Consider the following 23931-nt stretch of genomic DNA (forward strand, 5'->3'; position numbering starts at 1 on the left):
CACGGAGTAACTAAGCCCATGCACCACAGCTGAGCCTGCACTCTAGAGTCCCAAAGCCACAACTACTGAGCCCACATGCCACAACTACTGAAGCCCGCGCGCCTAGAGCCCGTCCTCCGAAACAAGAGAAGCCACCGTAGTGAGAAGCCCACGCACCAGAACAAAGAGCAGCCCCCGCTCGCAGCAACTAGAGAAAGCCTGCGCACAGCAATAAAGACCCAACGCAGCCAAAACTAAATAAATAATTAAATAAATAAGATTAAAAAATAAATGTGGTATTGGTGTAGGGACAGACTATTAGTGAAACAGAAATAAAGATCTCAATTTGTAGGTTTTTAAAGCAGGACAAAAGCATTAATTAATTCAATGGGGGAAAAGATGGATTCTTAAACAAATGACACAGGCACAATTGGCCAACCATCTGGAAGGAAATAAAAATGGCACCCCATCTTATACCACATTCCAGATAGACCAAAGCCTTAAGTGAAAAGCAAACAAACAAAAACTAAAATTTTCATTAAAAAGTTAGTTTCTAGGGCTTCCCTGGTGGCGCAGTGGTTGAGAGTCCACCTGCCGATGCAGGGGACACTGGTTCGTGCCCCGGTCCGGGAAGATACCACATGCTGCGGAGCGGCTGAGCCCGTGAGCCGTGGCTGCTAAGCCTGCGCGGTCAGAGCCTGTGCTCTGCAACGGGAGAGGCCACAACAGTGAGAGGCCCGCGTACCGTGCAAAAAAAAAAAGTTAGTTTCTATATACCTAGAAATTAGTGGTTGGGTAGCCATCATCATCAGTTCTGAAAAACTGGAAGGTATTACAAATAAATGTAGTTGACTATACATATATTTTTTAAAATGTAAAATAATTCATAATAAAGTCAAGAGAATGAAAAAAAGTTGACGGAGAACTTTTTTATGACTGATCAAATTGATAATTGCCTAAACCCACTGATCAATATTAATGTCACTTAAAAGGGGGACAGCTAGACATTATGTATCTTTTGATGTGATGCAAAAGGAAGTACACAGTAACCCTCATGAAAATTCCTTGCAAAAATTAAAAACGGAATCTAAATATAATCATGCCTCTGGATCTCATTACCAGTTTATATAGGAAATATGAAGTAAAAATGAGAATACATTAAATGACACCATGAGGACGCAATCAGCCAAATCCAGATTTTGAGAATTCCTACAGAACAAATGATCCAATCCAAACGGGGGGAAAAAAAAAGTGTAGGGGAGAGGGCCCTATTATAGACTAATTAACTTAAAAGACAATTAACCAAAGCAATGTCTGGACCTTGTTTGGGCCCCAATCCAAATAAGCCAACTTAAAGAAGACATTTCTGAGATAAAAGGAGAAATTTAGGCATAGACTGAGTATGAGGTAATATTTAAATTTTATTATCAATTTTGTTAAATATTATGATGGACTTATGATTACATTAAAGTAAAAAAGTCCTTATCTATATTTAGGAGTGAAATGATGCTATGCTAGAATTTGCTTTAAAATATCCCAGACAGAAGGCAGAGGCAAGGCACTGAAGGAAAGATGGAAGACTACCAGGCTACCAAGGAGACTGCTTTTGTTGTTGATGAAGTGAGCAACATTGTAAAAGAGGCCATAGAAAGAGCCATTGGTGGCAATGCCTATCAGCACAGCAAAGTGAATCAGTGGACCACAAACGTAGTGGAGCAAACCCTAAGCCAACTCACCAAGCTGGGGAAACCATTTAAATATATTGTGACCCGTGTAATCATGCAGAAGAACAGAGCGGGATTACACATGGCAAGTTCCTGCTTCTGGGACAGCTCTACTGATGGGAGCTGCACTGTGCGATGGGAGAACAAGACCATGTACTACATTGTCAGCGCCTTCGGGCTGTCCTTTTTTTTTTTTTTTTTTTTTTTTTTACGGTACGTGGGCCTCTCACTGTTGTGGCCTCTCCCGTTGCGGAGCACAGGCTCCGGACGCGCAGGCTCAGAGGCCATGGCTCACGGACCCAGCCACTCCGCGGCATGTGGGATCTTCCCGGACTGGGGCATGAACCCGTGTCCCCTGCAACGGCAGGCGGACTCTCAACCACTGCGCCACCAGGGAAGCCCCAGGCTGTCCATTTGACCACCTCGTCCACCCTGTGATTTTCTCCTTTTGTCCCAACGTTTCTCTACCATCTTCTAACCACCAGCCATCTAGTCAGTGATCACCTGTCTCACTCTCTTTAAATGTGTTTTTGTGGCACTCTTAAAATGCAGAGAAAAAAACCAAATAACCACACTGTTCTGTGACCTGCACATCCTAAGTCAGAGGAATCATCACTGAAGGTAGTCAGGAGCCTGTCCTGACACTTGTCTTAACTTTGAATGGTTCTTTTCAAAGGTGCTAAAAGCCTAAATCTGCTAAGTGTGAAACTTTCTCTAATCTGAAATGATTCAAACACACTAATTTTCCATACTTTGTACTTTTGTTAGAATAATACATTATTCCAATTAAAAAAAAAAATATATATCCCAGACATTCTTTCCCCCAAGAGTGTGTGCGTATGTGTGTGTGTAGGTAGTGGGGGGAATAGATAAGAAAAAATTAGCAAAATACTGATAAATGTTGAAGCTGGGTGATGAGTACTTGGAATTTCATTGTACTAAGTCTCCATACTTTTGTATATGTTTGAAAATTTCCATGAAAAAAAGTTTTTAAAAGATAGGAAAAAAGAGAATTTGTAAAGGAGCATTAAATAATCATGTTTCAAGATATTTGAGAACTTAAGCCAATAGTCATATTGCTATCTGTAGAAATCTAGCTCAATAAATGTTTACTTTCTATGTGTCATTTTTAAGTGCCCTTAAAAAAAACACAGTTTAGCATGGGAAACACATGCAAATAAAAATTACAATAGAATATGGTAAGATGTAATAATAGATTTATAAAGTATAGCAGAAATAGTAAGGGACGGAGTGATTCACTCTACAGGAGAAGGAGACTAGGGCAAAGAAGTCTTCTTAGAGGAGGTGGTAGAGACTGGATTCTGAAGGAAGAATACAAGTTTACCAGGAAGACAAGCAGAGGGGAAAATATTTTCAGCAGAGAGAACATGTGGAAAAACATGGACAAATGGTAAAAATAAGAAGTGTTTGGAGAATTACAGATCAGCCAGATGGACTCCAGTAAGAAGAGTTTGAAAATTATCGAAAGTTCTAAATACTAGTGTTACAAAGATTTAGAGAGGGCCATTCATTTGAAGATTGAAGGAGAACTTAGATTAAACATGAATGCTTCCTGTGAGGTAAAGACATCAAATTGTTAACTGTGGTGATTTCTGAGTGAAAGGATTAAGGACATTTCTGTTTCTCTATATTTGCCAGGTTTTAAAAAATGATTGTGTATTTACAAAATAATTTCCCCACTCTTTTCATATCTATAGATAAAATACCCAATTCTTTGGAATTAAATTTATTTATCTCTAAGGATTCAGAGAACTTCAAATTTTTAAAGTATTTTATATGTAAAAAATTTAAAATCCATTTACTTAAAAGCACTTATTTTAATTTGAAGGATCTAATAAATGATGGGAAAGCACTTAGCATGTAACTGATCTGAATTCCTTGCATATACTCTGAAGGAAACTCATGATAAAAATATTAAACACATTAATGCTTATGAACCTTTTATCCAGTTAAGTATTGCTTCAATTTCGTTTGCTGATTAGTTTTGCCATTCAAGAAACTCAGAACATTTTTCAATTAAACAAAAATAAAACCTAAGATTTGTGATAGGTTACACTAATCCCCATTTCTTTTAAAACATGTTATTTATTACTACAAATTAGAAAGGTGGTTTCACTGGGTAGATAAAAGTTACCATACTTAAGACTTTTGAGAGGCTCTCCCGACCTATCTTCTTTGAAATCAAATGTGATATATTTGTGTGAATATTTTCAGTTCCACAAAGAAAGATCCTGTAAGATGTTCCAGTCGTCAATTCTCACTTAAAAACTACCAACCATGTTTGTTGATACTTAAGTGAAATACTGAAAGAAAATTAATTGAAATGATAAAACTAAAAAATGAAAACATTTATATTTTGGAAATACTGCCACTTTTCATGCACATATAAAATTCACAGGGAATCAACTAGGCGCCAATAAAAAATAAAATTTTTAAAAAATTTATAGGGAATTTAACATTTATAGTTATGTTGTCATTTTGCTGAAAATTTTAATGTAAATGAAATATGAGAAAAGTCATAAAAGGACCTTATGTGAGTCAAGTGAGGCTTACTTTTACTTTGTTGGTGCCTCAACCTACAGGAACAACTCTTGGTTCATTTCGAGATTAAAGCAAACTTCAAAGAGAACTATTCATCGTGAAACAAGTAATATTCACTCTGGTTCCACCTCTATTTATTTTCAGATTACTGTTTCTCATCTGTACAACGAGTAAGTGCCAAGTGCAGAAAATACAGCAGTTAAGATTTTTCAGAGTTTCTGTAAAGAGGATACCTGGGTTTGGTAGCTGCCAACTGACCCCAAACTGCTTTACATGCATGTCACTTGAAATGTAAATATTAGCCCTAGTAGCAACTCAAAGCACTATAGATTCATCACCCTACTGTTCCTTTATTATCTGTCATACTAAATAATCTTGTGTATTTTCCCTTATCAAAGTAATATAAACCACATTAAAAAAGTAAAATATAGGAAATTCCCTGGTAGTCCACTGGTTAGGACTCTGTGCTTCCACTGCAGGGGGCATGGGTTCGTCCCCGGTCAGGGAACTAAGATCCTGCATGCCGCGTGGTATAGTCCCCACCAAAAAAGTAAAATAGAAAAACAAACCATTCTATCATGTTAATATAGCCACTACTAGCATTACTTCAATTCACTTTAAGTGTGATTGGTCTTTTTTATTTTATTCAACACATCATAAGCATTTTTCTATATTAATACTGTCTTTGTAGCCATCATTTAAATGGCTGAATAAGATTTTATTAAGTGGCTTGGCCATAATTACTTAATTATATCTCTATCTTAGATGGTTATGTATTTTAAACCATTATAAACTATGCTATAATTACCATATTTAGCATCTTGCTTTTTCTATATTTGGATTTCCTTAGAATAAATTCTCAAACACTTAACATTTCCAAAGTACAATATATACTTCCAGAGGGAAGAGATATGGGGACATATGTATATGTATAACTGATTCACTTTGTTAAAAAGCAGAAAGTAACATACCACTGTAAAGCAATTATACTCCAATAAAGATGTTTTATATATATATATATACACACACACACACACACACACACACACTTCCAAATTGCTTTGCAAAATGTATTAACAATATATGAGAGTGCCACTGCACCTTCACCAATGTGTATCAGTTTTATGCCCATATTTTACTAGGCTCTGTAGAACATACAGGCTTGGTTCATATAGTGAAATAAGATTGTTTTATATATATATGTTATATATATATATATACATATATATATGTATATATATATATACATATATATATGTTTTATATATATATACACACACACACACACACACACACTTCCAAATTGCTTTGCAAAATGTATTAACAATATATGAGAGTGCCACTGCACCTTCACCAATGTGTATCAGTTTTATGCCCATATTTTACTAGGCTCTGTAGAACATACAGGCTTGGTTCATATAGTGAAATAAGATTGTACCTAAGACACTAATCAGCCCTAACTCTGAACCACTAGGTGGAGCTAAAAATACAAATACACAGTTCTACTCCAGTATCCTTGGGGGAAGGGTTCCAGGACCATTCCTCAGATACCACAATTTGAGGATGCTCAAGTCCCTTATCTAAAATAGTGTAGTGTTTGCATATAAGCCACACAGATACTCTCATACTTTAAATCACCTCTAGATTACTTACAATACTCTATACCATGTAAATGCTCTGTAACTAGTTGCTGGGGGCATGCAGCAGATAGCAGTTTTACTTTTTGGAACTTTCTGGAATTTTCTTTCCCCTAATACTTTCAATCAGAGGTTAGTTGAATCCATGGATGCAGAACCCACAGGTATGAGAGGGCTGACTGTAAATAGTACTAATATTTCTCTCACAACACTATAGGGAGTTTTCATTTTAGTGATAATTTTTTGAAGCATAAGAGACAGAACTTTAGGTTGAATTTTAATAAGCAAGTTGGAATCAGACAGATTTATGAAATCTGTACATGGGACAAACTAGATTTTTCTCAAAATTTATATGTGTTTATATCTTTCCCATCTTGAATGAGAAACATAAGTGAGACAATTTTTAGAGGCAAGTACCTCTTGAAGAAGCCAGTAATAAGAGCTATGCCAGAAGAAGAGTAACATCTTATTTAGGTGGGTTTTTAAGAATGTATTTTTTAATTTAATAAGGAATTCTATTTTTATCACAAGAACTGCAGGAAACAGAGGAAAATCTATGGAGCAATGGTCTAGAAACCATGACAACTTTTATTAAGTTAGCCAAGTACTAACATACAAAAGGACCAATGGAGCTAAGACTATCACCTGTTGGGAACTTATGGCTCAGGAATTCTGGAACATAGCTCTGAATCCTAGATACAATTATATTCTACTACTTCTCATGGCAAAACTTTCCTCTTTATCTTTCAAAATCTAAAAATCTTCTGTCCATCAGTCTTTCCCCAAAATACACACACACACACACACACACACACACACACGCACAGCTATAATACCTTAAAGGATGGAAAGGAAGTGAATCTGGGGACTTTAGTTCTATTCTCTAATATATCTGGCAAAGAATAAGTGAAAAAAGAGAGAAAGAAAGAAAAAAAAGATACATCTATAAGTAACATTTTCAGCTTCTGTAGAACTGGCTTTACCTTCTGTCCCCTAGTACTCTTCCACCAATCTGTATAGTTCCAGGCCCAGGATAGAAGAGTAAAGTATATATTCCAGATCCTTTGCCCCTGCCTCTCTCAGGCAATTACTAAAGTTCTTTTTCTTCACTATCCAAGTTTTTCTCCAATCTCTTTAGGTAGAACTAGGTACACAAAAAAAGTGAGGAACATGGAGCCAGAGCTACTCTCCCACAATTCAACTGTCTTCACATAACACCATATCCTTCCTCTAGCAATTACTACTTAACTACATTCCTCTGATGTTTAGAATTCATTAATTATAATAAGGTTTATTACTGAAACAATAATTTTAAAGAAAAACACTACCAAAACTAGAATTAAGGAAATATGGTATGGTGAAAACAATCTAACGCCACCTCTGTTAATATGAAAATGTATTTATAAAATGCTTCTGATGAAGGCAAATACTAGCACAATTAACTTCCTTCTATTATCTATACCTTTTGTTCTAAGAGTGCCCTGCGGAGGGAGACCCTCTGTTCAAGTTCCCGAAGCTCTCGATCATGTTGTGCCTCAGCCTGCATCTTGATTTTGCTCTGATATGCATTTAACAGCTCCAGTTCCTGCTGCAGCTGCATCTTTAAAACCTGGCACTCTGCTTCCTGTGCTTCATCCAAACGCAGCTGAAAGAGAGGAAAAAACCCAGATATATCCTACTGTGAGCTATTTACCCACGACCTATGGAAAGGAGGTGTGAGAAAAGACAGACAACTCTTTTGTAGGATACACAATTGTTCTCTCTTGTATCTTGGAGTAAACATCTCTGAAAAAGGAAGGCACAGTAACCAGTGATGGTAATATGAAGATAAAAGCTATTATAATCTATTAGGAGGATGCCTGAATAATTATATTTTTCTTAAGAAAAATCTAGAATCTGATTAGCTGATGTAAGACTCTCAATCTCTTCTCTGCAATGGAAATAACTACAGAACAGGCACCAGCAAACTATAGCCTCCAGAGCAAATGTGGACAGCTGCCTGTTTTAATTAATTAATTTGATAGTCCACTAGTTAAGAATGGCTTTTACATTTTAAATGGCTATATAAGTACCCACATAATTATCCTCAATTTTGTATCACGGACTACAAAACCTAAAATATTTACTGTCTGGCCCTTTAAGAAAAAGTTTGCAAAACTCATATAGAAAATATTTTGTATTTGCCTTCACTAAAATGTGACCATTTGGATCCCCAATACAGTACTACTTTTTGCTCACTGCTTAACAAAGCTGCTGCTCTAATCCTCCTATACCGTTGGGATATGTGCTGAACACCTGAGGCAGTGGCAGAGAGCCTATTTAGAACCTCATGACTAAATGTATCAATGAGAATTCTATATAAATCAGGCCTACCTCCAAGCAATGCAGAGAACAGGAAAAATATAGATAACCACCACCATCTCTCAAGCTGTAGGAGAGCTATCACTTCCAACCAGTATTTTAATTGCTGGGATTTCATTCAGGTGGTGGGATGAAAGGGGCACTGAATTTGTTTTGCTTAAATAAAACGAACTCACAGCTTGGGTGGACAGCATTTCATTAATGCTGTGGTCATACTGTTCAGCCAAGATGGCTAACTTCCGGGTCTGCTCCTCCTTGAGACGTTTCAGAACAGCTTTGTGCTCACTCTTTGGTGTAGTCTCCAGTAGGTGATTTCTTAATGCTTTGTACTGTCTGGTTTGGATTTTGCAGGTGTCCTGAAACTGCTTTTTTATTTGGAGTTCTTTAGACTGGGAAGGAAAAAAAAGATGTATATAATTTTTAACATATGGCATTTGTTATACCTTATGCTTATATGAAAATAAAGGCTACTAGGAGACGAGTAGATGAAAAACAAAAAGGTCAGACCATAAGGTTGCAGGTACAGTACTTTTCCACTTGGTTATTAGGTCAAACCATTAACATTCTATGTATTTTTATAACAAAATCTCTAATTTAAAACATCAGAATATCAAGAACCTTACTTTTTTCATAGGACTTCAGGTAATACTCATTATTTTACTAGCACATTTAGTTACAAGTAAATTTTTTTTATAGATTTTTTTGATGTGGACCATTTTTTTTTTTTTTTTTTTGCATTACGCGGGCCTCTCACTGTTGTGGCCTCTCCCATTGCGGAGCACAGGCTCCGGACGCGCAGGCTCAGCGGCCATGGCTCATGGGCCCAGCCGCTCCACGGCATGTGGGATCTTCCCGGACCGGGGCACGAACCCGTGTCCCCTGCATCAGCAGGCGGACTCTCAACCACTGCGCCACCAGGGAAGCCCGATGTGGACCATTTTTAAAGTCTTTATTGAATTTGTTACAATATTGCTTCCGTTTTATGTTTTGGTATTTTGGCCGTGAGGCATGTGGGATCTTAGCTCCCGACCAGGGTCTGAACCTGCACCCCCTGCACTGGAAGGTGAAGTCTTAACCACTGGACCGCCACGAAAGTCCCAGTGGCACCACTCTTAAATACTGTCCTTGGTTAACAAAATTCTTCCAAGTTAGCCAGGAATGGGACAATGACATTTAGACATTCTCTTCTACCTCTGTATAAAAGCCTCTATTCTTTTAAAAGTTTTTATTTTTAAAACATTGTGCCAAGAAAACTAATTATTCCACATCACTAGCCTAATGAGGGAAAAAAAAAAGCTCCTTGAAAAATGTTTTTTCTATAAGAAGAGTAATACTTGTACCAAGAATAAACTATATCCCTCAATGTCTGACTCAAGTGAAAGCAAGATGAATGTAAGTTACAGTTGTTTCTACTCATTTAACACTGACAAAACATCATCTGGATGCCAGATGAAGAAACAACAGAGCAGGCGTATATCCAACCCATTCCATAGACATAGTACCCCAAACCCCCCACCCCAAATCCTAGTCAAATTACGTAAGTGCTAAAACTGAAGTCCCCCTACCTCCCTTTAAAGTCCTGGAAAAAGTTGGAAGAGGCAACCATTACTTAGGTAAATAAAAATGGATAACTTGGCATTAAAATCAAGTCAGTTTTGTTCAAATTGAGTAAGTAGATAGAAATACATAACTAAGAGGAACATGATGGTTTTCTTCCCTAGTAAAGTAACAGAACAATCTCCTTTATGGAAAATCTTGAGCTCATCTGTCATCAGAAGGAGACATTCTATTCTAAATCTGACTACAATTGTGAAACATTATTTTTTGCCTCACTTTTTGTATAATATCTGTGAAGATTACACTAGTATTTACAAGCTTTCAAACTGAAAAGGCAAAAACAAAAAACAGGAATGGTTAAACATCAAACAACTCTATGCCAAGCCCTACAGAAATGCAGTCATATTAAATTTATGGTATGATGATAGAAAACTAACAAGCTTTCAGTCTGGTTTATTTCTGGGTGCTGCTGACTTTAAAACAGTCATTAATTTCACAGACATGTTATTTAACTAATCTTTTGGTGGGAAATTGTCTATTCTATAGCCAAAAGAGTATATGCCTCTCCCCTAAAAAGACAAAATAAATTTGAAAAATCATTATGAATTCCAATTTTCTAAGCAATGACTAATGAAGATTATGTGAGTAGTCAACATAAGCTACTCTGTAAATGATGTTAAATTAGCTGTTCGGAAAACAAAATGAAATTTTACTCAGGTTCACAAGGAAAGGGTAAAAACATCTTAACTTTGCTTCTATACTTTTGTTCAAGACAGCTTGTTTGAATGGAGTTGAGTGGGAATCAAGAGGTACCATTCGGTGTGGTGTAGCTTCTAGATTTTGACACAGATTACCCCTGTGAATGAATTTCACTTCACTCCAGGACAGTTATTCAGATAAGGGGGTAGGGTTTTAAAAGAAAATACTGTGTTGGGCTTCCCTGGTGGTGCAGTGGTTGAGAGTCCGCCTGCCGATGCAGGGGACACGGGTTCGTGCCCCGGTCCGGGAGGATCCCACATGCCGCGGAGCAGCTGGGCACGTGAGCCATGGCCGCTGAGCCTGCGCGTCCGGAGCCTGTGCTCCGCGACAAGAGAGGCCACAGCAGTGAGAGGCCCACGTACCACAAAAAACAAAAAAACAAAAAAAACCCAAAACATACCCCAACTACCACGCCATGGTCTCACCTACACTACCAAATACATAAAGAAAATAAGCAGAATGGGAGTAACACTGTGGTGATTCCACTATTCCTCTTAAGATAAGCACACACGATGAAGGGAGAGGGGGTAAGAAGGCATTTTTTTTTCATTCACTGGCTTCTGTACTGACAAGGAATTTACTGTCTTTTTTGGATACAAATCACACTAGGAGCAAATAAGATTCCAAAACTGTATTACTTGGAACAATAAAGAGAAGCCAACAGGTTAGTTAGCATGTTGACGTGTAGACTGTAATGTCAGCATTGGACATTTGGGTACATTAAAATAAGAATTTTGATTCTTATTTATGGCATTTCCTACAGTTAAATTTTTTTCGGTACTCTACTGAGAAATACATGAGCAAAAGTCTGTAGCTACAGACACTCCATTAAACATGCTTAAAATGAAAAGAAAAAGGTTTATTCAATTTCTTTATGACAGATTTCTGTCTTAGACTTTTACTGCTTATATGGATGCCTTTTATCCCTATTCCCCTTTGTCAAGAAGCTTAGGCTAAAGGTACCTTCAGACTCTTAGGCTGTTGTCGAACCTCCATGACATGCTTTCGCCTTAGTTCTCGTTCTCTTCGCTTATTATATTCCAGCTGGTTAGTGAGCTCAGTTTGATGCTGCAGTCTGATCAACTCACAGCGCATCTTCTGAATTGTGTTGAGGTGGCGGAACTCCAGTTCTTGCATGGACTCATGTTGTCGCAGCAGCATGGCGTGCTCTAAGTCCTTTTGAGTCTGTCTTTTATTTAACTCCTAATCCATAACACAAAAGACAAAGGTATAATTTACAATGCTAGGAAAAAAACTCCTAAGAAATAGATTAATCAGGAAGTAGATGTAATCCTCAGATTCAATAATGACTGCATAGTAAATATTAGATTTTATGACCTTTACAGCAGTAAATGGGCAATTAGTAGCACCAATTTCCTTATTCTATTCATTTACTATTCATTAATACTATTTTATGCAATAAGCTTAAGACATAGCAAATCTATCTCAGTAGGCTGAATGTCCTTCCTTCTTTCTTTTCTTTCTTTATTGTTTCCCAATTTTATATCTGAAGAGAACTCCTAAGCCATTCTTTGAATTTCTTCAGAGTATCCTATTCAATTCTATTACAGGCAGTATACCCAGCACAGTATAGTGAATAAGAACGTGGATCTGGCTCTGCTACCTACGAGCAGTCCTTGGGTTAATTGTTTAAATTCTCTGTGCTTCAGTTTCATCACTTTTCAAATGAAGATAATAATATTGCTATTTCACAGATTTAATGTGAGGATGAAGTGAGTTCACAAATGGAAAGTTCTCAGAACAACACCTCACACATGCTGCTCAATAAATGTTCTAATTCTTTTTTTTTTTTTCAGATTAAAAAGAACAAGCATAAAACACACACACACATACAGAAGTCAAACCTACCCCCTTTGCCCCTGCAAACCCCTTCTCCAGAGGCCAACAGTTTGGTGCAAATGCTTCCCAACCTTCCCCATGCTTATCGTGAAACATCTATTACACAAAAACATACAGTTTTAAAAACTGAATAACATACATTATAGGCATATAATGTGCTTTCTTCACCTAACAATATAATGGATATACATCCAGATCAGATCAGTATATACAGATCTTTTTTTTTTAAGTTTCATAGTAAGCTTCTGCTTTGCAATACCATAATTTTCCATTTTTTGCTTGATAAAGAAATTTTCATTAAATGTTTATTCATGATGCATCATATAATCATGTTATTATTTCTTTAGGATAGAGTTCTAGAAGTGGATTTGATAGATAAAAGCATATCTATCAATATATCAGTATCAATTTATATTCTTAGCAACACTGCACATTTCCCAATGCCACTATTAGGATTCAATGTTGCTAGTCTTTTAAATTGTTCTTATTTAATTGATGCAACTGTTTTAATTTGAATTTATTTAATTATTAGTGAATTTGAACAATTATGCTATACTTGAAGTTTATTTTAAGCCGCTCTTGTAAATAAATTAATCTGTGCTCACAGGTATCCCTGATAGTGAGAATATGTTTTCACTGGCATAAGAGTTTCTACATTTGCCCGATTAATAATTACATGATTATAAAAAATGTGTTAAATGATAACACATACTTAATGGCACCCATTTCAGTTCAAAAGGTATAAAGTATCCAATAATTTTATGGTATTTAAAAATGAACACCCCTCTCATTCACAGATTTAATATGTATTTAATAAATATTTATTGAATACCTACTATGGGCCAGATACTAGGGGGATATAAAGACCAGAACAAAACCAATGACTTTAGAAAATTTCCATTCTAGGCAGGACGAGAAACTTACCCCCAAAAAGTGTGTATGTGTAAGAGAGAGAAGTGCAGAGAAGAACATTTAGAGAAGAAGGATTTGGACATTAGGGAAGGCACTTCTGAGGAGGTGGTATCTGAGGAGAGACATGAAGGGAGGAAGCAAGCCATGTAGATAATCTAGGGAAGAAGAATTCAGGCTGAGGGAGGTACAAGTGCAAAGACCCTGAGTCTGGGAAATGATAAACATACTTTCAGGAAATATTCTCGTTTCAAACGTACCTCCCTGACAAGGTCCTGTTCCAAGTTATGGCGCCCAAGTAACATTCTTCTCTTGAAGCGACGGCATTCCAGCTCTAGGTATTGTCTCTGACGCCGTAGAAGATTAGCCTCTTCTTCTGCTTGGAAATGCTGTATATTCTCCTTCTGCTTTGAAAGCCACTCCTGTTTTTCTTTTTTTGGGGTGCTCTGATTTTCATTCAGCTCCTGGCAACATAAAAAACAACTCAGTTCGGGCTTCCCTGGTGGCGCAGTGGTTGAGAGTCCGCCTGCCGATGCAGGGGACACGGGTTCATGCCCTGGTCCGGGAAGATCCCACGTGCCACGCAGCGGCTAGGCCTGTAAGCCATGGCCGCTGAGCCTGCGCATCCGGACCCTGTGCTCCGCAACGGGAGAGGCCACAACAGTGAGAGGCCCGCGTACCGCAAAAAAAAAAAAAAAACAACTCAGTTCAAAATACATAAAAATTAATTGCATGAATATATCATCTGGTATTTGGTGCATTTAAATAAAAGTACTTAATCTGTGTCCTTTCTAATGCTCAAGGCAGGGCAATGACCTTAAGGAGGTAGGTAATATTTTCCTTTTCTTGAGTTAACCGGTGAAGTAGGACAGGAAAGAGAAATGTATGCTAGAAAACATGCATACCTTTTAGCTTTACACAGCTACATTTACGATAGTTACTAGCTTTAAAAGAACACAATATTGGTAAATGAAGTAAAACACATCATTCTTTAAATGCTTCCCAAGAAGAGACATAAGGCAGTGCTTTCAGGTAAAAATTATTTATATGAATTAATATTAGGGCAAATATACATCTAATGTGTCACTTCTTGGTTTCTGACATTCTAAATATTAAGTTTTTGGCAAAATTATGGATAGACTCAGTATAAAAGACTTAGAAATTAAATGGAAAATCAACAAAACCATGGGAGAATAGAAACCCTTTTTATGAATCGTATTTAAGTAAACAAATCAAAACCAGTGCTTTTCTATAGCATTTAAAATATCACTTTCCACGGTCCTGTGGACACAAGGGGGGGGAAGGGGAGGGTAGGAAGAATTCGGAGATTAGGATTAACATATATACACTATCATGTGTAAAATAGAGAGCTAGTGGGGAACATGCTATAAAGCACAGGAAACTCAGCTCGGTGCTCTGTGAAAACCTAGATGGGGGAGATGTGGGGGGCGGAGGTGGGAGGGAGGTCCAAGAGGGAGGGGATGTAGGTATACATATAACTGATTCACTTCATTGTACAGCAGAAACTAACACAACATTGTAAAGCAATTATACTCCAATAAAAAAATAATAAAAGTGAAAATAAAATATTACCTTACATGTGGTACATATATACCATGGAATACTACTCAGCCATAAAAAAATGAAATAATGCCTTCAGTAGCAACATGGATGGACTCAGAGATTATCATACTAAGCAAAGTAAGTCAAAAAGAGAAAGACAAATACCATATGATATCACTTATATATGGAATCTAAAATATGACACAAATGACCGTTATCTACAAACAGAAACAGACTCACAGGTATAGAGAACAGACTTGCTGGTGGTGGTGGGGAAGAAAGGACTGGGAGTTTGGGGTTAGTAGATACAAACTACTACATATAGGATGGACAAACAACAAGGTCCTACTGCATAGCACAGTGAACCATATTCAATATCCTGTGATAAACCATAATGGAAAAGAATATGAAAAAGAATATACATATGTAGAACTGAGTCACTCTGCTGTACAGCAGAAATTAACACAACATTGTAAATCAACTATACTTCAAAAATATATATATATTATCTTACAAACTATCTAAGTGAAAATGCATTTATATTGGGCCAGATGAGAACACTGACAATACACTCAATGAGGCAAACTCTAGGATGATAATTAATACTAATATATCTTCAACCTAAAAAGCAACAATGTTGCACAGTATATAAATAAGCCATCTTTCCTAGGTATAAGATAATTTTTCAAAGACTGCTAACTTTATGGTCCTTCCCCTGGTTTTCAAGAAAGAGATCAGTTCTTTATAACTTTAGTTCGTAAGATATACAAACACATAAAAAAAATTTTAGTAGTTCTAAACTTAAGGGTATATGTGTACACACACTATGGGAAGAGAAAGGGCACATAAATAATCACCTGGGTATATTTTTCAAAATCTTTTGCCAGGGAACTTACCCACTAAGATTCTAGTATATCCCTTCGTCTATGCTAAAAATGATTGTTTTAAATGAACTCACACACATAAATACACACTAATTTGGCTTCTAAAAGAAAACGAATTTATTAGCTGGACTACCTGTTATATGCTTAAAGGATTACCTAAAGCAATGCACCCATAAAACTAAAATCTCATTTCACTGGGAAACGGATCTGTAAAACTGCATTTTGTTGGATATTTATTTACAGTTGGGGACCTATTTACAGTCTTTTCAAACCCAATGTGCCAATATAGAGTTTGGCTTTTGTATTACAGTCACAGGAATATATTACAGGTTATACCCTTTAGAGTTAGAAAAATCTTTTCAATGAAGCTCAGTTGGCAGCATATATAGAGCAAGCTTCTGTGCCAACAATATGTCCATAATAACATTTAAATAAGTGACTATAAATTCCTACACAAACAAAAGCATTACTAGCAAAGAGATTACTATTATTTTATCAAGACCAATTAATTTATCAGTGCCCTAATAATTAATTACATGGACTAAAAATTTCAGTCAATCAGTCTGTAAAAGGGGGTCTAAATTGAGACATATCATTTCTCTCTCCTGACTACTATCCTGAATAGTTACCCCCTTTCAGAAACTGCCTTGGAACAATCAAGGTGTTCTTCAAAGTCAGACTACATCTGCTTTTAAAAGAAGTTCAAAAATGCAGCACATGGAGAGCAAATAAATATGAAATCGTGGAATCGTAAATAAATAATCAGCATGTTTTGCTATTAAAGAAAATGTGATGAGCAAATATGCCTCTTATCCTTACTCTATGAACAAATTACTGTAATCTTCTGAGCCAAAAGGAAGAAGGTATGGTCTAATTTTTTCTTTTTTTTAAAATATATTTATTTATTTATTTTTGGCTGCGATGGGTCTTCGTTGTTGCACGCAGGCTTTCTCTAGTTGAGGCAAGCAGGGGCTACTCTTTGTTGCGGTACACGGGCTTCTCATTGTGGTGGCTTCTCCTTGCAGAGCATGGGCTCTAGGCGCGTGGGCTTCAGTAGTTGCAGCACACAGGCTCAGTAGTTGTGGCTCGCAGGCTCTAGAGCGCAGGCTCAGTAGTCGTGGCACACGGGCTTAGCTGCTCCACGGCATGTGGGATCTTCCCGAAGCAAGGCTCGAACCTGTGTCCCCTGCACTAGCAGGCGTATTCTTAACCATGAGCCACCAGGGAAGCCTGGTATGGTCTACTTTTAGAAAAAGAAATGTGTGGCTTCCTTTCACAGCTCAAGTATATTTTTGGGGGGACTCCTTTCCTCCCCAAAGTAGCGGCAGCTGGGGCAGGAAAGGGATGCTGCAGGTGACAATGAGGGCCTGTCCTCACCCTCCCTCTCTCAGCTGTCCCCGCCCTGCCAGTGCCCCACCTCGGCATTGTGGCTCCCCTGTAACCTTTAATCTCATCTGTCTCGAGGGGAGCTCTGTCTGTCCGCATTATTTATTGCTACCCCTGCCTGGTCTCTTGCCCCCACACCTGGCCCCAGGGCCTGTACGGAGGGACATGAAATAAATGTCCTGAAGCCCAATACCCGTCTAGATCCTGATGATTTCAGACCCGTCCTTGGGGAGCCTGCCACCCGCCTCCTTGCCCTTTCCTGGGTCCTCAGGGATTCTAGCCCTGAGCCCAGGCCAGCCGCCCTTAAGTTGCTTCCACATCGATCACAGCTCAAGTATTTTATTTCTCGTGAGTCAGTTATTTAGTAAGTGCATACGAAAACTATTATAAATAAAATAATTTATATTTTTAGGAGATGATTCTTTTTAGATCCTACTCAATTGAAGATATCTGTTGAAGAGTAACTGTTGAAGAATAACTGATTAAAGTTTGCCTTCATTTAAACTGGTAAACATTTAGTGGCCACAAACAAAAGAAGAATTTATCCTAATGGTTCTATGAGTCAATCAACATCAATAGATAAAATCAATAAGTAGACAACTGGCGTGAAAATTTTTATAAAATAGATACCTCCTTAAGCTGTTCTTTTCGAAGTTTATATTCTCTTTTCTGGGACTCCAAAAAGCTGTTTAGTTCTTTCTTCTGTTGGGCCTGAATATGTTGCTGAAACTTTTTCTCTTCATTGGCCATCACTTTAGCCTATGGGAAATTTAAAAAATGGATCAAATTAGTTAAGTAGATTCAAAGCAACAGTTTAATATATACCACTAAGGATATTTTTCCCCTTAAGAACATAAAACCAGTATAAGCATTACCAATACCAATTACTCAGCATCTTATTATTTGAATTTCAGAGAACCAGTAAAATGGAACTCATCGTTAATATGTTGATCTTTTACAGAATCAAAATGTTTTCACCTTTTTAAAAATTTTACATGTCCTCCCCCAAGAAAATAAAACAAATATATATCTATCCACAAATATAATTAAGTCATGACCTTTTATCTAGATTGATTTGTATATTAAATAATGTAATATACTCCTCTTCAAATTAAACCCTGACCTTTTTTTTTTTTTTTTTTTTTTTTTTTTGCGGTACGCGGGCCCCTCACTGCTGTGGCCTTTCCTGTTGCGGAGCACAGGCTCTGGACGCGCAGGCTCAGCGGCCATGGCTCACGGGCCTAGCCGCTCCGCGGCATACGGGATCTTCCCAGACCAGGGCACGAACCCGTGTCCCCTGCATCGGCAGGTGGACTTTCAACCACTGCGCCACCAGGGAAGCCCCAAAACCCTGACCTTTAACTTATATATTAAGTAATATGAAAATGTTAAATATTAGATACATATCATACTGTTTTATTTTTGATTATATAGGCAATGCATATTCATTGTAGATCATTTAGGAAATACAGGAAAACACAAAAAAATCTTGTATGATTTTACCACCCGGAGATAACCAATATAAACATTTTGGTGCACACCCTATTTACTTCTATGCGTACACACATTTTAAATAAATCTGTAATCATATTGCACATCCTGTTTCATGATTTGCTTTTCTAAATATGTATCTACCTCTTCCCGAGTTATTAAAAATACTACCCAATGTCCAACAGGATTCTAAATATCTATACATTCTTTCATCAAATTACTTCAAAAGCAAATAATTATTTACTCTGTAAATTATTTTGCCAAATTCTCTATTATGAGAGAGTAGTTCTTCTATTTTAGGGGGAAAGGCTGAACAGGGTAACTATAATAAATAATGCCTCAATGTGGACAAGCCAGACACATTTCTAGATATTGTGTGAATTTACAGAGAAGCTTACATTTTACCTGACAAGTGTGACTATCAAAATAAAATTTAACTGATGGGACATCAAAAACATTAAAAGAAAAGGTCTCACGTAACAAGAATCCTAAAAAAATATACTTAAATCATATAGTAAAATGACACTTATTTGTGAAAAAACAAATGGGCTGGGACTTCCCTGGTTGTCCAGTGGTTAAGAATTGGCCTTCCAATGCAGGGGACGCAGGTTCAATCCCTGGTTGGGGAACTAAGATCCCACATGCTGCAAGGCAACTAAGTCCACGTGCCTCCACTAGAGAGCCCGCGTATGGCAAACTACAGAGTCCATGGGCTCTGGAGCCCACGTGCCACAACTACAGAGCCCACGCACTCTGGAGCCCATGCGCCACAACCAGACAGAAGCCTGTGAGCCGCAACGAAGACCCCGGGCGCCACAACGAAAGATCCCACGTGCCGCAACCAAGACCCAACACAGCCAAAAATGAAAAGAAAACACCAAAAAACAAATGGGCTGGGACTTCCCTAGTGGTGCAGTGGTTAAGAATCCGCCTGCCAATGCAGGGGACACGGGTTCGAGCCCTGGTCTGGGAAGATCCCACATGCCACAGAGCAACGAAGCCTGTGTGCCACAACCACTGAGCCTGAGCTCTAGAGCCTGCGAACCACAACTACTGAGCCTGTGTGCCACAACTACTGAAACCCGCACGCCTAGAGCCCGTGCTCTGCAACAAGAGAAGCCCTGAACTGCAACAAAGAGTAGCCCCCGCTCGCTGCAATTAGAGAAAGCCTGCGTTCAGCAATGAAGACCCAATGCAGCCATAAATAAATAAATATTTTTAAAAAAAACCACAAATGGGCTAAATCTTAATCTGAACCTCTTTTATTATCTCTAACATTCTCTGTAATCTTCAATTATTCTCTGATATTAAAATGCTGCTATAAATTTAAGATAGGTCTCCAAAAATCACAGAGAAGAGAATCATGAATGATTTTTCGAGACCTAAATCACCTATTGATAGGTGATTAACAAACTCCTCACATAATCAGGGTACCTAGGGCCTAGAATGGTTGCATGATTTACCCACTGTGATACTATAAAACTATCAGTGTCAGGAAATAATCCCACATCTGTTGCTTCCCAGACTCAGTACTTAATATTACACAATTTATATAAATGTTTCTTCTTTTCCCCAACTGATTTGCTTGGTTCTGGGGAAGATATATCCTAACATCAAAATGCCATCTTGGTTAATTCTGAGATGGTTACAATCTAGAGTAAATAAATTAGTAATATTGAATTGGCCACCTCTTTTTCCATAGCGGCCTGATGTTTCTTGATAAGTTTCTCCATTTCTGCAGCAAAATTGTTACGTTGTGTTTCAAGATCTTTGTCTAATCTGAGGCGATGTTCATCCATCTCAGCCTTTAACTTATTTTCCAGAGTCATCAGCTGCTTTTGATGTTGCCGCCTCATTCTCTTATAGCCAGACATTTGTTCTCTAAGCTCAGAGTCCTGCTCATGTTCTTGCATTTGCCTTGTAACCTAGACACACAAACAATGGAGAGAAAAGAATAAAATTAAGGAAAACATTTTTATTTCAGAAGCATTTTAGAGCACTCTACTACTTAGCCAAGTAGACAATCACTGTAAGAGATTCCAGTGAGCAGTTTCCAATTAAATTTCCAGGCGGTCTCCTAAAGAAATAGACACGCTGGTTCTAAAATTTATATTGGAATGTAAAGGACCTACAATAGCCAAAACAATCTTGAGGGAAAAAAAGTTGGAAGACACACATTTCAGTAATCCAAACAATGTGGAATTGGTGGAAGAACAGGCTGAACAGATCAAAGGAACAGAATAAAACCTAGAAATAGACCCAAATATATTTAGTCAATTGATTTTCCACCACAAAGTCAATTCAAAGAGGAAAAAATGTGTTATCATCAAATTCTGCGGACGCAACTGGTTCTCTGTATATAAAAGCAAAAACAAAAATCTTGACTTCTGTATCACTCTATATACAAAAATTGAGAATGATTTGACATAAACACAAAATCCAGAATCATAAAGTAGAAAAAAAAAACAAAATATCTTCATGACTGTAGCGCAGGCAAATATTTCTTGGGCAGGACACAAAAAGCACTGACTATAAAGACAAAAATGTATAAACTGAATTTTTTAATTGAGGTGAAACTCACATAATATAAAATTAATCATTTTAAAGTGAACAACCCAGCAGCATTTAGTATATTCACGATGTTAGGCAACCACCACCTCTATATACTTAAAAGACAGCTGTTATGAAGCTGCTCCCCATTCTCCCCTTTTGGTAACCACCAACCTGTTTTCTGTCTCTATGGATTTATCTACTCTGGATATTTCATATAAATAGCATCATATAATATGTGACCTTTTGTGTCTGGCTTCTTTAATTTAGCATGTTTTCAAGGTTCATCCATGTTGTATATAGCATGTATCAGTATTTCATTCCTTTTTATAGGTAAATAATATTCCATTGTTTGCATATACCATAATTTGTTTATCCATTCATCCACTGGTGAATATTAATATCTGTGTTGTTTCCACTTTTTGGGTATTGTGAATAGTGCTGCTGTGAACATGTGTGTAGTGTACTTGTTTGAGTAACTGTTTTCAATTCTTTTGGGTATATACCTAGGAGTAGAACAGCTGGGTCATGTGGTAAATCTATGTTTAACTTTTTGAGGCATCATCAACTGTTTTCCACAGCAGCTGAACCATTTTACATTCCTACCAGCAATATACAGGAGTTCCAATTTCTCTGCACTCTCTCCAACACTTGTTATTTTGGTCTTTTTCCTTTTCTTTTCCTTTTTAAATTTATTTTTATTTATTTAAAAATTTTTTAAAATTTCTTTTTTTTTGTGGTACACGGGCCCCTCACCGTTGTGGCCTCTCCCATTGCAGAGCACAGGCTCCAGATGCGCAGGCTCAGCGGCCATGGCTCACGGGCCGAGCCGCTCTGCAGCATGTGGGATCCTCCCAGACCAGGGTACGAACCCGCGTCCCCTGCATCGGCAGGTGGACTCTCAACCACTGCGCCACCAGGGAAGCCCTTTCCTTTTTTTTTTTTTTTTTTTTTTTGCGGTACGCGGGCCTCTCACTGCTGTGGCCTCTCCCGTTGTGGAGCACAGGCTCCGAATGCGCAGGCTCAGCAGCCATGGCTCACGGGCCCAGCCGCTCCGTGGCACGTGGGATCCTCCCGGACCTGGGCACGAACCCGTGTCCCCTGCATTGGCAGGCGGACTCTCAACCACTGCGCCACCAGGGAAGCCCTCCTTTTTTTAAAAGATATTTGTACCTTCCTGTTTACTGCAGCATTATTATTTTTTTAAATTTATTTATTTATTTATTTTGGGCTGCATTGGGTCTTCGTTGCTGCACGCAGGCTTTCTCTAGTTGCAGCAAGTGGGGGCTACTCTTTCTTGTGGTGCACAGGCTTCTCACTGCAGTGGCTTCTCTTGCTGCGGAGCATGGGCTCTAGGCGTGCGGGCTTAAATAGTTGCAGCATGCAGGCTCAGTAGTTATGGCTCATGGGCTCTAGAGCACAGGCTCAGTAGTTGTGGCACACGGGCTTAGTTGCTCTGCAGCATGTGGGATCTCCCCGCACCAGGGCTCAAACCCATGTCCCCTACATTTGCAGGCGGATTCTTAACCACTGTGCCACCAGGGAAGGCCCTCTTTTTTTTAAAAAATAGCCATCCTAGTGGATGTGAGGTGGTACCTCTTTGTGGTTTTGATTTGCATTTCCCAAATGACTAATGATATTGAGCACTTTTCATGTGCTTGTTAGCGACTTGTATACATTCTTTGCAGAAATGTTTATTCAAGTCCTTTACCTATGTTTTAATTTGGTTGTTTAAATTGGAATTTAAAACTAAATAATTTTAACCTCTCATCAAGACAACAGTAAAAAAAAGACTAGGTAAACCACAGATGAAGAGAAAACATTTGCAAGATATATATGAGATATAATACTTGTATCCAGACTATACAAAGAACTCGTACAAATCAATATTATAATGTGAACATCTGAATAAGAAACCAGGCAAAAGAGTTGAAGAGACACTTCACTAAAGAAGATATATGAACAGACAATAAGCACATGAAAAGGTGCTTATTATGGTGACATCTTTAGTCACAGGGAAATGCAAAAAACAAACAAAAAAATCCACTATGAGATTCCATTTCACACCCACTACAGTGGCTAAAAAAAGTGACAACACCGAATGCTGGAGCAGATATAGATCAACTGGAACTCTTACACATTGCTGATAGGCATGTGAAATGGTACAACCATTTTGGAAAACTTTTTTTTTTTTTTTTTTTTGCGGTACGCGGGCCCCTCACTGTTGTGGCCTCTCCTGCCGTGGAGCACAGGCTCCGGACACGCAGGCTCAGCGGCCATGGCTCACGGGCCCAGCCGCTCCGCGGCATGTGGGATCCTCGGGCCGGGGCATGAACCCGTGTCCCCTGCATCGGCAGGCGGACTCTCAACCACTGCGCCACCAGGGAAGCCCTGGAAAACTTTTTGACAGAGGAAGTTAAACATATATATACCCCATGACTCAGCAATTCTACTCTTAGGTATTTACCAAAAAGAAATTAAAACATAATGTTCACATAAAGGCTTGTATAAGAATGTTTATAACAATCTTATGTGTAATAGCCCCAAATAGGAATCAAACCAAGTGTTCCTCAATAGAAGACTGGATTAAAAAATTGTGGTATATTCACACAATGGAAATATATTTACAGTAATAAAAAAGAATGAACTTTGATGAACACAATATAGATGAAATCTCAAAAACATTAAGCTGAGCAAAATAAGCCAGAC

At 38.0% G+C, this 23931-nt stretch overlaps 1 protein-coding gene and 1 pseudogene across 8 annotated transcripts in view; one reads left to right on the forward strand and one right to left on the reverse strand.

Moving 5' to 3' along the window:
• TAOK1 (TAO kinase 1) overlaps positions 1-23931 on the reverse strand; it is a 146710-nt gene that overhangs the window by 9824 nt on the left and 112955 nt on the right. For 7 of the 8 annotated variants that reach the window (XM_089899951.1, XM_022595590.3, XM_089899949.1 and 4 more), the window contains 6 exons: positions 20361-20597; positions 17812-17940; positions 13609-13812; positions 11543-11782; positions 8440-8652; positions 7365-7547 (listed from right to left, as the gene is read on the reverse strand). In XM_089899951.1, coding sequence (XP_089756077.1) covers positions 7365-7547; positions 8440-8652; positions 11543-11782; positions 13609-13812; positions 17812-17940; positions 20361-20597 — 1206 coding nt within the window. Of the gene's footprint in view, positions 1-3863; positions 4028-7364; positions 7548-8439; positions 8653-11542; positions 11783-13608; positions 13813-17811; positions 17941-20360; positions 20598-23931 lie in introns of all 8 variants that reach the window. The other variant, XR_016388780.1, reaches the window with a different exon arrangement.
• LOC111185746 (dynein light chain Tctex-type 1 pseudogene) lies at positions 1200-1905 on the forward strand (annotated as a pseudogene).

This window comes from Delphinapterus leucas, chromosome 19 (genome assembly GCF_059928025.1).
Source record: "Delphinapterus leucas isolate spDelLeu-1000000601 "Yukka" chromosome 19, BTC_Dleu_Yukka2, whole genome shotgun sequence".
Taxonomy (NCBI): domain Eukaryota; kingdom Metazoa; phylum Chordata; class Mammalia; order Artiodactyla; family Monodontidae; genus Delphinapterus; species Delphinapterus leucas.